The following is an 11,331-nucleotide window of genomic DNA, read 5'->3' as shown; positions in this document are numbered from 1 at the left end:
AAATCACTACAACTCAGAGGGAAAACAGTGTTTAAGGCAGCCCGGCATTTCAGGGTCAGCAGGGTGAGGCATCATTTGACTCACCCTCCGCCCAAATAACCGGGCAGGGAGTACATACTGTACATAATCATGTGTTTCCCCCCTGAGCCCATGGTGGGTGTTGCAAGCTCACCTGTCATTCCAACACGAATCCTAGCCTCCTCCTGTGTCCAGCTCTTTTTGCATTGCCACCACGAACACCTGTACCATATGACACCTACACAAGTACTGATGTCAGAACATGTGTCAGTTGTCACATGGTACAGGTGGTCGCAATGGCAATTCAAAAAGATGCCGGACACAGGAGAATAGGAGTCTTGCCAGCATGACAGGTGAGCATGCAACACACACCACAGGCCCAGGGGGAGGGGAGGTCACACTACATGGGGGGAAGCAGAGACAGTGCTAGGATGGATTTCCACTAGATTTCTATTGTAAATCTATCTCCAGTGTGTGGGCAAGCAATAGATCCCTCTGATCAGATTCAATCAGAAATGGATCTATCTGATAGTCGATCTGGTGGCAGATGAAGAGGAGTATGGGAACCTGTAGATCTAATTACCATGTATAAATACATCAGAGGGCAATATACAAGCAAGGCAGATGAGATGTATGTCTCTAAGCTTGTGCAAAGGAGTATGTATAACCAAAGGAAGTAGTTATGGCAAATTCGAGATCCGTGTTTAAGGTGGCTTTAATGCTTTCTTTACCTCGATGGACATCCATGGCTATAATTACAAGGTAATTCCCAGCGGTGTTGATCCAGGGATTTTATCTGACTGCCATCTGGAGATGGGAAGTCTTTTTCCCTTTTAAGGCTAACTGGTCAAAGCCTCGTAAGGACATGACAGCACCGCACACTAAATTCAATGCTGCACGCTGCGCTCGCTCTTGCAGCGTAGCATGCCTTTCTTAGCTACATGTGCTGCTTACATAGCAACACTCGCTCCTATAAATGCCAGCTGCTGCTTTGAAGTATTGTGACCGCAGTACTTTACTAGAGCGGCCGCTACTATGTAATTGTGTTAATTAACATAGTAGTGGTCTCTCTAGTGAAGTATCGCCGTCGCGATGTTTCAAAGCAGAGGCTGGCATTTAAAGGAATGCGCGTTGCTACGTAAGCAACGCGCATAACTAAGAAAGGCCCACTACGCTGCAAGAGTGAGAGTAGCGTGCAGCATTGAATTTAGCTGGCATTGCGGTTATGGAGCTCGCGCTGCTATAGCAGCACATCTTCATGAATCAGCCCCAATGTAATTGTCATTTGTTAGTTCTGATAGTCCTTTCCCTATTGTCTTCAGTAAAACCTGGTTTTATTGGGAACATTGTGTTAATACTGAGGAATGGAGATGGGCCTTTCATATGGTGTACAGTATCTCCTCCTCATTTGTTGGTACTATGATGTTTTACTGAGGAATGGAGATGGGCCTTTCATATGGTGTACAGTATCTCCTCCTCATTTGTTGGTACTATGATGTTATACTGAGGAATGGAGACGGGCCTTTCATATGGTGTACAGTATCTCCTCCTCATTTGTTGGTACTATGATGTTTTACTGAGGAATGGAGATGGGCCTTTCATATGGTGTACAGTATCCCTCTCCTTATTTGTTGGTACTATGATGTTATACTGAGGAATGGAGATGGGCCTTTCATATGGTGTACAGTATCTCCTCCTCATTTGTTGGTGCTATGATGTTATACCGAGGAATGGAGATGGGCCTTTCATATGGTGTACAGGATCTCCTCCTCATTTGTTGGTGCTATGATGTTATACTGAGGAACGGAGTTGGGCCTTTCATATGGTGTACAGTATCTCCTCCGCATTTGTTGGCACTATGATGTTATACTGAGGAATGGAGATGGACCTTTCATATGGTATACAGTATCTCCACCTCATTTGTTGGCACTATGATGTTATACTGAGGAATGGAGATGGGCCTTTCAAGTGGTGTACAGTATCTCCTCCTCATTTGTTGGTGCTATGATGTTATACCGAGGAATGGAGATGGGCCTTTCATATGGTGTACAGTATCTCCTCCTCATTTGTTGGTGCTATGATGTTATACTGAGGAATGGAGATGGACCTTTCATATGGTGTACAGTTTCTCATCCTCATTTGTTGGTGCTATGATGTTATACTGAGGAATGGAGATGGACCTTTCATATGGTGTACAGTATCTCATCCTCATTTGTTGGTACTATGATGTTATATTGAGGAACGGAGTTGGGCCTTTCATATGGTGTACAGTATCCCCTCCTCATTTGTTGGGTACATGATGTTATACTGAGGAATGGAGCTGGGCCTCTCATATGGTGAACAGTATCTCCTCCTCATTTTCTGGAACATGATGTTACACTGAGCTGTATGATAACTCACCTGTAGTGATATCCAGATAATATCCCTCCGTTTTTATGGTCCCAATAAAGTCTCCCATCTCCATGGGATGCTGACTACCCATTGCATAGGTCTCCTCTTCTTCTTGTTTAATTGCCCTCATTATTTCATCCTGTTCCATAAACAGTTGATCTCTGATTTCATATGTCTCTATTTCTTCTTCTTTAATTATCCTCAACAAATCACTCTTCTGTGTGGACTGCTGATCACCCTTCACATACATCTCTTCTTCCTCGTTAATTGTCTCCATCATGTCACTCTCCTCCACAGACTGCTGATCATCCCTCACATACATCTCTTCTTCTTCCTCTTTTATTGTTATTATATCACTGTCCTGTGTAGACTGCTGATCACTCCTCATATTCTAAAACCAGAAAATTACAGAACATGTTTTAGGATGATTCACTAATGCAAATAAAAAGGGATTCTAAAAGGAAAATACAGACGAGCAGCCTGCAATTGCTGTACAGAAATGACCATAGTGATCTCTGGCAATCGCTCTGATGCCTGTTTACAGCAGGAGAAACTGCTGCTAAATATATTAACCACTCTGCGACCTCCTAATGCAGACTGGCGGCCGAAGAGTGGCTCTCTTTTTCCTTCCTGGATGCCATACTGTGTCATCCCGAGAAGCGACACTAGACGAGCGACTCCCCGAACAGCGGCAAGGTAAATATTTACCTACCGCGATCCTGCGCATGACATCATGCCCTGGTACTGTATACAGTTGCCCGAAGCTGCATGCGTAGAAGAATCAGCAATCATCACTGGAGAGAGCCTGTGGTGAGTAATTATCCCCTTCTCTATTTACAGCAGTGCCAGGGCACAGGAGGGAAGGAGGGGATCAGGAGGCATAGATGGTAGTTGAGGGAGGGGCGGATCAAGAATGCTGCGGAGTCTGTAGTTAGAACAGGAGGGAGGTCGGGAAGGAAGGATGGGTGATCAGTGGAGGGAGGGAGGAGGAAACAGGAATGTCGCCAGCCACCCGCTTGTTGCTGCTCTGTCCCGCCGGCTCTGTGGGCTTTCCTGGGACTGATAGATGCAGGTTGGCACACTGTGGGTAGCTCAGATCGCTACCCACAGTGTGCTGACAGGCATCCATCAGTCCTAGGGAAGCTCACAGAAGCAGAAAAAGCGGAGCGGGCAGCGCAGAGCAGATAGAAATCTCCCTGGCAGCATGGACGAGCCTGACTCGTCCATACCGATTTCCGAAAATTTTAGCTGGACGAGCCAGGCTCGTCCATACCGCTAGGGAGGTTAAATATCCTGGTTCCAGCATCAGAAATACGTCCTATATATTGCTGTATATTAGGGATGATCAGTGAAATGCAAATATTTTCGCGTTCATGTAGATTTATGTACATTTTTATGCAATATATACGCAGCTTGAAAATGGACCAATTTAAACCTGGGTGGGACTTGATTGGTCCATTTTCAAGCTGCATATATTTGCATAGAAATGTACATAAATCTGCATGAGCTCAGAAATATTTGCATCTCATTGATCATCCCTACAGTATATTAGTATGTAGCCTTGCCCTTGCACTGAGGCTAGTCCTAGGTTGCTTATCATATGGAATTCGCCCCCTTCCCCCAGAGCATTCTGGAAGACCAGCTATGTTTTTTGCACTTGTAGGACTGAAGATGTTGCTGCCTGTGATACATTTCAGAAAGTAAATCAGGGTGAGGAGAGATTTTACAACCGGCAAGCACTGTCTAAATAATATGAATAATGAAAAATAAGCAATTTTATTTATCATGTTATTTTAGCTACAATTCCTCTTTTAAGGCGAACTGTACTGAAAATAACGTAATGAATAAAATTGCTGATTTTTTTTTTCATACAATTTTATAAATAAATGATTTAGTTAGTGTTTGCCCATTGTAAAATCTTTCCTCTTCCTGATTTACCTTCTGAAATGAATAACAGGCGGCGACCTCTTTAGTCCGGTGAGGTGCAGCTCTGCCGAATGTTTGTTTAGCCTGTGCGGTTTCACTACTGAATTAAGAATAGATCCCAGGTCAGGGACGAGGCTGCACAAGGGTACCAATGAGCACTGAACCTGAGATCAACCCCCTGCTCAACGTGCTACATGGGGTGTTCACACTGGCTGCTGCTAATGGAGGAGGGGAGTCTCCCTTTAGCAGGAGAGGTAACGCTGTTGGAGAGGGACATTCTCAGAGTGCTGCTGGTGTATAGGGGTCAGAGAGGTCTTCCTATCCACCAGCAGCACCCTGACTGAAAATGCCCCTCCCCAACAGCATCATTCTGTGCGAGACATCCACCCTTCCTCTATTAGTAGCAGCCAGTGTTAGCCCATTTTCTCCCAACCAGTAGCACCTAGCGTGACCCCCCCCCCCCCCCCCCCCTTCCAGCAATACCCAGCATGACCTTCCCCCCCACACACTCTGTCGAATAGCCCGCAGTCCAATTCCCAGCCACACGTGTGATCCTTTCATCACCCAGTAGCACCCCCACCGACTAGCACACAGCGTGACTTCTCCACCCAGCTACTTTTTCATGCCATCCGGCTGGAAAAAAAAAAAACTGTGGAGAATACTGCAGACATTTAAAGTGGACTTGAACTCTTGCACAGGACAGAAGGAAAAGAGAGATAAATGCACCCCGTGTGTATTTAGAAAGCTTAGTCTGTCTTCCCCTTGATTTGTGTCTAATCACAAGTTGTAATTTGATCTCTCCTATGTGTCAGCTGACTGCCACCACAGATAAGCTCATTTGAAAGAACAGGGTGTTAACAATATGTCTGCTTTCATGAAAGCAACAACTGGAAACACACCGATTTATTGCATGATTTGTATCAGCTGTAACAAAGAAATGTTTTTTCTTTAAAGGTTATTATGCTGTTGCTTATCTTTTAGAGCAGGGAGGAAGTTCTGAGTTCAGGTCCGTTTTAAACTATTTTGGAAAATAAAGAAAGTTAATACTGTATTAAACACATATTTCCCTAAATTCACAATATCATTAGGTAGTAATTAAAACTGGTTAATAAGATATTGATGGATTTGAGCTGATACAAGTCGATACAAGTTTATAATTTATTATTCATTAATTGTATTTAATGTATTGAATCCTTCCGGTGGGGGAATGTCCACCGCTTCCCATAACTGCACAAGACCAATCAGTGGCAGCCATGTCTGCCCACGTTGCGATGACATAGGCTCTGAGATGCTTGGGGGGGTGATTAACAAGTACTGAAAGGTAAAGGAGCCAGCCAATAGGAGGAGTCACCTCATCTAACTAGTCTCCCCACATGCCTGAATAACAGTTGCCAATAGCCACCTAACCTGGCAAATAAAATACAACAGAATAAACCTCCACAGTGGAGTCGGCACCATCAAATGTATTAAAGCTCTTTATTTAAAGCAGCATGATGAGCAATCTGTAATAGCGACAGCCCTGCTGTTTCGGTCTATGCGACCTTTCTCAAGCCGTTCAGCATCACATCTACTGACATCTAAAATCATTCCTCCTTATATATTCCAACCACCTTTAAAACACCAATCAATTCAAAGATCCTTCAGCCAATCAGGATTTCCAAAGGTGTCCCACGGACCTGATGGAGAACTGCAACACCTAACATGCTAATTTAGTACCTCCCACTGATGCTGAACGGCTTGAGAAAGGTCGCATAGATCGAAACAGCAGGGCTGTCGCTGTTACAGATTGCTCATCATGCTGCTTTAAATAAAGAGCTTTAATACATTTGATGGTGCCGACTCCACTGTGGACTGGTATCTGGAATATCGGAGTGTGGAGATATTGGGAGTCTAGGGCACATCAATCAATTCTCTCCTGGGTGCTAGCTTCATACCGAAAAAAGTTAACAGAATACCCCTGGCTTGTTCTACTTCCTACACTCAGAGCCTCCCCTGTGCTATCTCTCTGATGTACATCTGCTGGACATACATATTATAAAGACTCCTTTGGGCAGTGGCACCCCCAGTTCCACCTACCGGATAACGATGAGGAATAGTGAGATCTTCCTGTAGATCATCCCAGGAACAGAGGCAACCACTACTGCTCTTATCCAGTGATGGGAGGAGAAACTGATTCTCTGCTACGACATCCTCGTACTGATCCTTGTGCGATTCTAAATACTTCCACTCATCCGTAGAAAAATAGACAGTGACGTCCTGACTCCTTAAAGGAACCTGACACATACAATGATACAGTCACAATACATATATTGCACTTGTTGTAACTGAATCATTTCCCACAATTCAATGCACTACTCACCTCTCCTGTCAGCAGCTCAATCATCTTGTAGATGACCTCAAGGATCTTCTTTTCTTTATTTCTTTCTGGTGCCTGGGAGTGAGGTGGAGGTGATGTGTTGGAGGATGGGCCATGAAAACCACTGCTGGATGTCAATCGCTTACCAGATGCCATTTTCACTACTTCATAATCCTGTATAATAAACATACAATATCTGTGATCTCCCAATACTTTGCCAGAATCCTCCTTAACTTGTTCAACTAAAGAAACCCTGAAGTGAGGTTTTTTTTTTTTCCTAAAGACGCGTTTCGCAGGAACAACCCTGCTTTATAAGGCAATTAGGACGGAGCATATAGCAATGCAGGTCTAGGTCTAAGCCAAGCGGCAAAACTTGAAATGGGTTGTACCAAACCCTGAAGTATGTAAATAAAATTACTTTGTTGATACAACCAGGGATGCTCTTAAATCCGTATTCGGATGAAATCCGAATGCCTTTCATTCGGATTTCATCCTGCTAATTAAAAGCACCTGTGCGGGTAGGCGAGGGGAATTAATCTTACCCATTAGACGTCTTTATTGATCCATCCCACGGCACCTCCCACGTTGCGTTCCAAGCCACGGTCACCCGATTACAAACACTTCCTCCTTCCGGGTCAAAGGAGGAAGTGTTTGTAGTCACGTGACGCGCTTGGAACGCATCGTGGGAGGTGCCGTGGGACAGATCAAAGAAGATGTCTGATGGGTAAGCAGGACAAAGTGCTTTGTTTAACCATTTCAGTGATGTTCTGCTAAAAAAAAAATTCTGGGATAGTAGGTTTAAAGCGGTGAGGAATATTTTAGAGCAAAGTAGATAAGCTGACTTTCAGGCCACTTTAAGCCCCCCCCCCCCAAAAAAAATATTTTAACTTACCTGTGGCTTCTTCCAGCCCCCTGGACTCCTACTGTGCCCACAATGTCTTCCTGATCCCCTGAGGGCAGCAGTGAGCCCTGCAAAGCCGGGCTGTCACCGCCAACACTGCGCACACCCTGGTCGGGTTCCCGGCACTGGGAGCATTCTGCACATGCGCAGTATCAATCTATGTGTACTGCGCATGGGTGGCAAGACTACTATATTAATACTTATGAGTGAATTAGCCTGACCCTCCCAGAATCCTCCTCACCTATCCAGTCAGGTGTGTGCTTATAACTATAAGTAACAGTGATGTCATATCCGCTTCCCAGAATCCTTCTTACCTCTCTAGTCAGGTGTGTGCTTATACAGTGTTGCCAATAATTATTTATACCTTTATACCCTTGGCAAATTTTGACTTAAAGTTACTTTTATTCAACCAGCAAGTAATTTTTTTGATGTTAAATGACATAGGTGTCTCCCAAAAGATAATAAGACAATGTACAAGAGGCATTATTATGGACAAAAAACATTTGTTCAACTTTTATTTACCGTACATTTGAGCAAAAAGTGTCCAGTCCAAAATTATTCATACCCTTCTCAATAATCAATAGAAAAGCCTTTATTGGCTATTACAGAAATAAAACACTTTCTATAATTGCATACCAGCTTTTTGCGTGTCTCTACAGTTATTTTTGCCCCTTCATCTTTAGAAATGAGCTCCACATCTTTCAGGTTGGAGGGTCTTCTTGCCATCACCCAGATCTTTAGCTCCCTCCACAGATTCTCAATTGGATTCAAAGCAGGTCTCTGGCTGGGCCACTCCAAAATGTTAATGTTGTCTGCTAACCAATTCTTCCCCACTTTTGCTGCGTTTTGGGCCATAGCCATGCTGAAATGTTCATTGGTGCCCATGGCAAAGTTTCTCTGCAGACTGCATGATGTTGTCGTTGAGAATCCTCATGTAGGCCTGGTGCACACCAAAAACCGCTAGCAGATCCGCAAAATGCTAGCAGAGTTTGAAACGCTTTTTCTTATTTTTCCCATCCCATTGAAATACATTACCCAAGCGTTTCCACATCCGCAAACGGATCGAAAAACGCTGCTGAACCGCTCTGGTGTGCACTAGGCCGTATTGCTCTTTTTTCATGGTGCTGTTTACTGTGATTAGGTTCCCTGGTCCATTGGCTGAAAAACACCCTGCAAAGCATTAGGTTCCCATCACCATGTTTGACAGCGGGGACGGTGCTCTTTGGGTTGAAGGCTTCTCCTTTTTATGCCAAATGAAGGAAACATCATTGTCACCAAACAATTCAATTTTGTTTCACAGAAGACCAGAAATCTTCTTCTTTGTCCAGATGAGTATTCTCAAAGGCCAAGCGAGCTTTGTGTGCCTTATCTGGAGAAGTGGTGTCCTCCTTGTTCTGCATCCCTGAAACCAGCAGTGTGCAGGGTCTGTTGGATTGTCTGCCTTGAGACATTGCCACCAGCAGAGCCCAGATTCACCAGGATGGCCTTGGTGGTGATCCTTGGATTCTTTATCACCTCTTTCACTATCCTCCTGGCCAGCACAGGTGTCATTTTTGGCTTCCGACAACGTCCTCTGAGATTTTCCACAGTGCAGAACATCTTGTATTTTTTAATAATACTGTGCACTGTAGCCATTGGAACTTGAAAACATTTAGAAATGGCATTGTAGCCCTTTCCTGACTTGTGAGCAGCCACGATGTGCAGCCGCAGGTCCTCACTGAGCTCCTTTGTCTTAGCCATGACTGTCCACAAAAAAACTGCAGAGAGCTGGTGTTTTTCACCTTTTGAATAAAACAGCTGTTCCCAATTAATCAGGGTAATTAGGATGCTTTAGAACAGCTTGGACTATTTGGAATGGTATAGAACTGTGGACTTTCCCACAGACTGTGACAGTTTGTGAAAAGTATGAATAATTTTGGACTGGAATCTTTTTGCTCAAATTTAAATAAAAATTGAGAAATGTTTTTTTCCACAACAATGCCCTTTGTACATCGCCTTATTATCTTTTGGGAAACACCTATGTAATTTCTAATCAAAAAAGTACTTGCTGGTTGAATAAAAGTAACTTTAAGTCAAAATTTGTCAGGGGTATGAATAAATATGGGCAGCACTGTAACTATAGATAACAGTGTCATGTGACCCTCCCAGAATCTTCCTCACCTCTCCAGTCAGGTGTGCGCTTAAATCTACAGTATAGATAACAGTGATATCATATGACTTTCCCAGAATCCTCCTCACCTCTCCAATCAGGTGAGTGCTTATAACTATAGATAAAAGTGATGTCATGTGACCTCCCAGAATCCTCCTTACCTCTCCAGTCAGCAGGTAGATGATCTCCAGGGTGAGGTTGAGCATTCTCTTAGTCATGTGACTCCGATCCTGCTCCATCCTCATCGATGTGGGCAGGTGAGGCTCTTCTCTGTAGAGGGACAATATTACCAAGCATTACAAGGTCTGGAAGACTCTAGAGTATAACAAGGCAAAGATATATGCACAACTAGCATGCTAGAAAAGGTTTACTAAAGTATATACACCAGGGACACACCATGGATGGTCAGTGAAATACGAATACCGTAATTCCAAGTGGAAATGTTTACGCTCATTTCAAAGGACCACTATCACAAAAAAATGTAAAATTTGAAATAGAAGCAAAACACATACATTTAAGAAGTATGTTTGTTACAGAGTAAAATGAGCTATAAATTACTTTTCTCCTAAATTGCTGTCACATACAGTAGTTAGTAGAAATCTGACAGAGCTGACAGGTTTTTGACTAGTCCATCTCTTCATGGGGGATTTTTGGTATTTCATTTTTCCTTTACACAAGCACTCCCTGAAGAGGATCTATACAAAGATGCCGGCCGTGCCCCCTACCAGTTTGCACACCATTCTGGCAGTTGGACTGAGCAACTGCTGTTCACTAAGTGCTTTTGAAAATAAAGAAAACCCTGAGGATCCCCTATGAGAAGATGAGTTAGTCCAAAACCTGTCAGTTCTGTCAGATTTCTACTACCTACTGTAGTGGCTGGATAGTGTAATGGTTAAGGACTCTGCCTCTGACACAGGAGACCTGGGTTCAAATCTCGGCTCTGCCTGTTCAGTAAGCCAGCACCTATTCAGTAGGAGACCTTGGGCAAGACTCCCTAACACGGCTACTGCCTATAGAGAGCGTCCTAGTGGCTGCAGCTCTGGCGCTTTGAGTCCGCCAGGAGAAAAGCGCGATATAAATGTTCTGTGTTTGTTTGTTTGTTTTGTACTGTAAGTGCCAGCAATATGGGAGAAAAGTAAATTGTAGCACATTTTACTCTGAGAGAAATGTACTTTTTATTTATGTGTTTTAGTGTATTTTAAATTTTTCATGATCGGGGTCCTTTAAGCAAATTTACACAGCTTTAAACTGTACCAATCAAACGCAGCAGTGTGAGATTGGTTTGTTTACAAGCTGCATAAATTAGCACACACATCTGCATCACCTGGGAATTATTTGCTTTTCATTAAAGGGAACCTGAGGTGAGAGTTGTATGGAGGCTGCCATATTTATTTCCTTGTAAACAATGCCAGTTGCCTGGCAGCCCTGTTGAACTGCATATGCTAGTTCAGGGGCTATGGCTAAAGGTATTAGAGACAGGAAATAAATATGGCAGCCTCCATATCACTCTCACCCCAGGTTCCCTTTAACCATCCCTAGCCCAAAAAATTAAAGCTGACAGGTGGAGGGAATAACATTGATTACTTTGTT

General features: G+C 43.6%; 1 protein-coding gene across 1 annotated transcript in view; it reads right to left on the bottom strand.

Annotated features, from left to right (window-relative positions):
* Positions 1-11,331, bottom strand: part of LOC137536896 (uncharacterized) — a 133,550-nt gene that overhangs the window by 36,080 nt on the left and 86,139 nt on the right. Inside the window, exons 13-16 of the mRNA XM_068259076.1 lie at positions 9,903-10,011; positions 6,695-6,865; positions 6,412-6,609; positions 2,419-2,800 (exon numbers count right to left, since the gene is read on the bottom strand). Coding sequence (XP_068115177.1) covers positions 2,419-2,800; positions 6,412-6,609; positions 6,695-6,865; positions 9,903-10,011 — 860 coding nt within the window. The remainder of the gene's footprint in view (positions 1-2,418; positions 2,801-6,411; positions 6,610-6,694; positions 6,866-9,902; positions 10,012-11,331) is intronic.

Source organism: Hyperolius riggenbachi, chromosome 10, assembly GCF_040937935.1.
Source record: "Hyperolius riggenbachi isolate aHypRig1 chromosome 10, aHypRig1.pri, whole genome shotgun sequence".
In the NCBI taxonomy this organism is placed as follows: Eukaryota; Metazoa; Chordata; class Amphibia; order Anura; family Hyperoliidae; genus Hyperolius; species Hyperolius riggenbachi.
Note: the sequence above shows the minus strand (reverse complement) of the source record. Positions and strands in the feature narration are given on the sequence as shown.